The 6638-nt window shown below is 40.1% G+C and overlaps 1 protein-coding gene across 6 annotated transcripts in view; it reads left to right on the forward strand.

The window, feature by feature from the left end:
* EML4 (EMAP like 4) overlaps window positions 1-5143 on the forward strand; it is a 154321-nt gene extending 149178 nt beyond the window's left edge. For all 6 annotated transcript variants that reach the window (XM_073553443.1, XM_073553444.1, XM_073553447.1 and 3 more), the window contains 3 exons: window positions 390-488; window positions 1453-1583; window positions 2675-5143. In XM_073553443.1, coding sequence (XP_073409544.1) covers window positions 390-488; window positions 1453-1583; window positions 2675-3139 — 695 coding nt within the window. In that variant the 3' untranslated portion in view covers window positions 3140-5143. The remainder of the gene's footprint in view (window positions 1-389; window positions 489-1452; window positions 1584-2674) is intronic.
* The last annotated feature ends 1495 nt before the right edge of the window (window positions 5144-6638 follow it).

Below are 6638 nucleotides of genomic sequence, written 5' to 3' on the forward strand. Positions count from 1 at the left end.
GCATTCAATTTATAGAAGGTACGCTAGGTTCACACTGGCATTTGGGGGAACATCCTCGGTCGTGAGATGGACCCAAACTCTGCCAGGCGGACCCTCAGTAACTATGACGGGGGTCTGTCAGGTTTCCATTTATTTGGTCATTATTTTACTGCCTGAATTTGCGTCAGAGGCTCCAATGTCAGTGAGAACTTGGCCTTAATAAAGTCTGTCTCCGTGTGGAGCACATCTTACTGGTTACTGGGGAGGAAGAGTGTATGGGTGATGCGATTATCACTCCTTATGAACAGCCCTACAGTGTTGTAGAAATATATCTGTTCCCCTATCCCAATTATCACCTTACATAATAATTCTTTATTCTTTCTTGCCTTTTTTTTTTCTTTTGCCTCCAGGGGACATTCCAAGTGGTTGTAAATTAATTCGGAATCGTTCAGACTGCAAAGACATCGACTGGGCGACGTACACGTGTGTGCTAGGATTTCATGTGTTTGGTCAGTAGCCCTACGTGGAGTAGATATGAGTGTTAGATGTTCAGTTATGGTCCATTTCGAGTTTATGTTCTACAACTTGGCAGAGCAGGAGGACAGGCGAGAGCTTGCAGAAGAATGGCACTTGGAAAGGAGCTGACCCCGGGTCTGTGCCGGACCTTGCTTTTTATACCAGATATTAAAGAGTAGACATGAAGTTCTCGTTATTGGGAGTCCCGGTGCTCAAAACGTAACCAATGGACTTGCTCACGTCAATTGGGTGAAAGACCATTGACGTGGTTCTTGTCTGGTCTTCCCCTCTGTAATGATGCTGAGGGCAACTCTTCTAGTGTAGTGATTTGATGAAGGTCTCTGATCACTAGTGCTGAGAGCGTCATGTATATCTCCATGACTAGAATTGATGAAGTCAAGTGTCTTCAAAAAAAGAACTTAAGTCGTTCCCATTTGGGGTATCTCACACATTAACCACTTTACGTCATTTGACGTGATTTACTCAGCTGCCATGTCCCTCTTAACAGCCATGGGTGGAGCAGAGTTCCACCCACGACTGTTAACTTTAAAGCCCGCTGTCAATCTCCCGACTGGAAACTCATCATTCCTGCCTCCCTGTCACAAGGCGCTGATGACTTGTCATGAAAGCCAAAGTTCTGCAGGCGACTCCATGCCCGTAATCACGATCCATCTGTGAACGCTGGCTTGTGGACGGCGTTCTTAGGAGAGCGTGATTTTTGCTATACATAGCAGGACTTCAGTCCTGATATGTGGAGCACAAGCAATCGGATGATTGCGGATTTAAGTCTCCTAAAGGGCCTATTAAATACAGTAAAAAGTTTTTAAGATATGAAAAAAAATGTAAACACAAGTTCAAATCTCCCATCTTTTGCTCCATTGAAAATAAAACAAACCAAAAAATATTACACGTATTTCGTATCGCTTTATACATTACAATTTTTTTTTTCCTTTTTAGGTGTGTGGCCAGAAGGATCGGATGGCACAGATATTAACGCATTAGTACGATCTGGCAACAGAAAGGTTATTGCTCTCGCTGATGACTTTTGCAAAGTCCACCTATTTCAATATCCGTGCTCCAAACCAAAGGTAACGACAATCCGGACCACTTAAATGATAGTTTAAGGCTGTGTGCACACGTAACATTTTTGTGGGGGGTTTTTACGCGCGAAATCGTCACCAAAAAAAGCATCCCATGCAATCCTATGGGATTCCGCAATGCTGTGCTAATGCTGCGGATTTTTCCGTTGCGGAATCGCATAGCGGAAAAATCCGCAGCATGCTCATTCATTTTGCAGAATCGCGGGGATTCCGCACACATAGGATTGCTTTGAAACGCTCATTTTACGCATGTGACTATGCCCACCATGCGTGAAGTGAGCTCTTCAGGTGCGGATGGTGCCCACGGTCTGAAGGAGAGGAGACTCTCCTCCATGCCCTGGGTACCATAATCCTGTAAAAAAAATAGAATTAAAATAAAAGTTATTCTCCCCTTCTGACGGCCCCCTATCTCCTTCCCGCCTCTCACCACGCTCCTGGCATCTTCCGGTCCCAGTAATGCTTTGCGCGAATGACCGCAATGCCGTAGCGGTCTCGCGGGCGTGACGTCATCATAGGTCCTTCGCGCGAAGCATTTCTGGGACTGGAAGATGCCGTCAACGTGGAGAGAGGTGGGAAGGAGATAAAGGGCCGTCGGAAGGTGAGAATAACAATATATTTTTTTTTTTTTTTTAAAGATCCTATCTTTTACTATTGAGGCTGCATAGGCAGCCTCAATAATAAAAAGTTGGGCACACTTGTCAAACATTATGGAATTACAAATGCGGATTTCTCACGCATTTCCCGCGGCATGGAATTCCGGACGTGTGCACATAGCCTTACTGTTAATTACGTAGAATTAATTACGTAGCATTAAAGACAAAATACAGACTATGTAACCATGTGTCCGGTGTATTGAAACCTAGTCCATATTAAGCCCACTTTTAACATCTGTACAGCCCTAAGTGAAGACCTAAAGGCATTTTTTCAATGCTATGTGTGTTAAATCCAAATTTACTATATTGAGATTTGTTTAATAATAAATATATAGAAATTCTATGTACTTACTCCTGGCTCACCGGTCAGGACTTCATTTTTGTCTTTTTTTTTTTTTTTTTTTTTTTTTTTTTTTAATTTTTAAGGCTCCAAGTCACAAGTACAGTGCCCATAGCAGTCACGTAACCAACGTAAGCTTTACTCACAGTGACTGCCACCTAATTTCAACAGGAGGGAAGGACATGAGCATCATTCAGTGGAGACTGATAGAAAAGGTGTCGCTCCCCCAAACTGACAATGTAGTAGAAATAAATGCATCCAATACGCCAATCGTAACCGAGAAGGTTGTCCAGGAAGTTACCCCTACCTCCGAGCCGAAAGCCGCGAACGAGGAAGTCGCAGAAGTGGTAGAGTCTCCCGAGAGTCCAATACTAGATGCCAGAGGAGAAAACGCTGTAGAAACCGAATATCAAAACGAGGTGCAGAGTGAAGAAAGCAGTCAAGAAGCCGTGGAGGAAAACGGGCAAGAGGCCTCTAGTGAAATAAACGAGGAGTCAACGGATTCTCCTACCCTAGCCGAAACCCGGGGAGAAGATTCACCAGTGTCTTAACAGTTTCGTAGTTAACTTTTTTCCTTTTTCTTTATTTGTACCTGGTGGGTGAGCTTTCGTTATGGGAAGAAGGGTTTAACTATCAGGAGAATATTTGGCTGGAATATGACACCATACTTGTGTGATGTAGGCTCTGGGAAAACTGTACACAAGATCCAAAAAAAAAGCCAAAGCTGGAAGATGGACGACAATGTAGATGATTGACTTAAGAACCGATGTCACGATGGTTTGTTGTACATAATTAATTTTTTTTTTTTTTTTTTAAGGGTCAAACTGGGTCAATAAAATCTAAAGAATATATATATATATATATATATATATATATATATATATATATATATATATATATATATATATATATATATATATATATATATATATATTAGAAAAGCAAACCTGATTTACCGAAGGCCTATTTTACCAATGATACATTTACTAGGTGCATAAACGCCAAAGGCGGTGATCCACTCTGGATTCATTTTCAGGGTAAAATCCTGGAGCCGCGCTCGACTTCTTCGGAGCGACTTTGGTGAACATTATGCAATTTTTATACAGTTTTAGATAACGTTTGCCATACCAAGTTTGCCCTAATTGCTGCTACCTACTATTTTTCTTTTTAGGACTGTTTTTACTGCCTATATTTAGCAGCATATTTAAAAAAAATCTTGCTTTATCCTGACCAAGCAATTTTTTTTTTTCTTTTCCTTTTTTTTTTTTTTTTTAGGGGGGGGGCAATCCAAATTCACATTTTGCATGTCTATTCACCAATGTGAAATACTATTTGCATTTGGGGAAAGGGGTTGGATGGGGGGGGGGGGTTAAGTGGTGGTTGCAGTAGGATTATAATTTGATCACCCACTAATTTAAAAAAAAAAAGAGAAATTTTTAAAAAAAAAATCACGGTCACTGATAATGGTGCTTGGCATTTCTAAGTGATTTTTTTTTTCTTTATTAGACTTGTAATGAAAATTTAAGTTTAGGATAGTTTTATAGGTGTTTTTTTTTTTTGGACAAATGAATGCATTTCTCACACAGCCAAATCCCCTTTATGGGAAATGTAAAAAAAAAAAAAAAAAAAATGCATTTTCTTTGAATATTTAAAAACAAAAGCAAACTTTTTTGTTCATATTTTAGATGAATTTTTTTTTTTTTTAATAAATGCACAAGTCTTAAGTGTGCATGAGTTTACGTCATTGCGCCATTCCAAAGTGCATCTAAAGTGTCATTCCCTTCCAGTATCTTCTCAGGAGAATTGCTACAGATAAAAGGGGTCATTAGAGAGAACATGGGGGCCGCCCAAAAAGACATCACATACGCAAACATATCTACAGTAAAGTTATATGGCAAAGTGTTTATGTATGTGTCTATAGATTATATTTGTCTATCTACATATATGTATGTGCATACGGGAGTATATACACATACATTTATCTAAAGATTTACACAGATGTATTCTCTTGTTTACAGTCGTCCTAATAAAAAAAAAAAAAAAAAACTTTTTGTTTTGAAGTATGTAAAGAAAAAAAATTAAATTCCAATTCCGAACAAGATGCGTCTTTACCATGTAATAACTATTAAAGTTTTTTCCTTTTTAAGAAAAAAATTTAAATTTTGCAATTTTTCAAATGGCGTGATAAAGCCGCAATTGTTCCGAAAAGGAAAAAAATAAAAAAGTTGCTGTTACTAAGGAAGAAATAAGTTGGAGGCTTATGAAATGACAAGTATGCAAAAAGCCTCATCCGGAAATGTAACGGCAACTACTGTTTGTTAAATAAAATAAAAAAATAATAAAAAGTAATAAATGTGATTTATGGATGGAAAAAGAGTTTTAAACTATGTAACTGTAGATGTTTTCAGGTTCAAAAATTGTGAATGAAATCTGAATCCCGCGTGTTTTTCATGTGAAGATGTTTGAGCCATTTCTATCTCATGCATTCCTGTCTCATGACAGTAATTTTTTTTTTTTTTTTGACATTTAAGAGCAAAATAAAATCATACAATATACGTGCATGTGTTTTTGGAGATCTTAATTTTCGAGAAGTTATGGGAGTAAAAAAAAAAAAATCCCCCTACCTCAACGTGTCTGTTTGCTACGGCGCAGCTTTTGGCATCCCTGAGTTACAGTTGGGAAACTTTCGGGGTCTGTGCACACGTTGCGGGTTCTACTGCGGATCCGCAGCAGATTCTCCTGCGTTGTACAGTACCATTATTTCCTATGTAAAATAAAAAACGTTGTGCAGATGCTGCGGAAAAATCCGCAGCAGATCCGCTGCGGGTTCATTTCCGCAGCATGTCAATTCTTTGCTCGGATTCCGCAGCGTTGTACACCGGCTCCATTATAGGAATCCGCAGGTGTAAAAACGCAGGTGAAATCCGCAGAAAATCTGCACAAAATCCGCAGGTAAAACCCAGGTCATTTTACCTGCGGATTTAGCAAAATCCGCACTGAGAAATCCGCACTGAAATCTGCAACGTGCACATACCCTTGGTTGCAAAACCTTTTTCTCAGAGCAGCCAATGCTGGTAGGTTGTAGTTTTTTATACGCGGACCATGTAATAAGAATAGGCAAGAATGTACTGTGGCCAAGTATCACTTTAACTTAACATTTTATTAGGAAAGTGTAAGGGGTCTATGAATTCTGCTGGTGCCATTGAGTTATTGACGATCAATCATCTGTCCCATTACTGTGAGCTGCAGTTTTCCTGTGCCTTTTCTTATGTCTTCAGGCCCTCGTATGCATTAGATAAATCATTTTGCGTACTTAATGCTACAGGATAATGGAGAAGGAGACAGTAGGTTCGGGTGGTGATGAGGTGGCAACTAGGTCATTGTAGGCTGTAAACTTTCTTGAAGAGATTGATTTTCAAGTTCCTTCTGAAAGTTCCAAATGTGGATAATCTGATGTGCTAAGGCACATGAGTTAATTCCAGATGACGAGGGATGCTCGGGAGAAGTTTTGGAGACGATTTGGTGAGCAGCGTATAAGTGTTCACGGAGAGAAAGAAGGTCTTCTTGAGAGGTCCGAAGATTACGTGTTGGAATATATCAGAAGATTAGTTTTGCGAAATATGGGGGAGTCCGATTATGGACGCCTTTGTAGTAGGTCAATGTTGGCCATTTGAACGGGATAAAATGGGGAATTGGTAGCCAGTGATGGGATTTTCAGAGGGTGCAAGTGAAGGAGTAGCGAGGGGAGAGGTGGATTATTTGGGCAGCAGAGTTGGGGACTGGAGAGGTGTGAGTGATGGCAGCGATGTCACAAAGGAAAATGTTGCAGTAGTTGAGGCGAGAGATGAGAGCATGCGCTAACATTTTAGTAGATTCAGGGTTGAGGAAAAGATGGATTGTGGAGATAGTTTTGAGTTTGAAGCAGCAGGGGGACAGGACAGAGTCAAAGGTTGCTCCAAGGCAGTAGGGGAGTTAGGTGAGATGGAGGAAAGATGATGAGTTCAGTTTTGTTCACATTGAGCTTTAGGAAGCGTAATGAGAAGAATATGG

This window comes from Dendrobates tinctorius, unplaced genomic scaffold (genome assembly GCF_039654945.1).
Source record: "Dendrobates tinctorius isolate UK_male_01 unplaced genomic scaffold, ASM3965494v1 ptg000201l, whole genome shotgun sequence".
Lineage (NCBI taxonomy): Eukaryota > Metazoa > Chordata > Amphibia > Anura > Dendrobatidae > Dendrobates > Dendrobates tinctorius.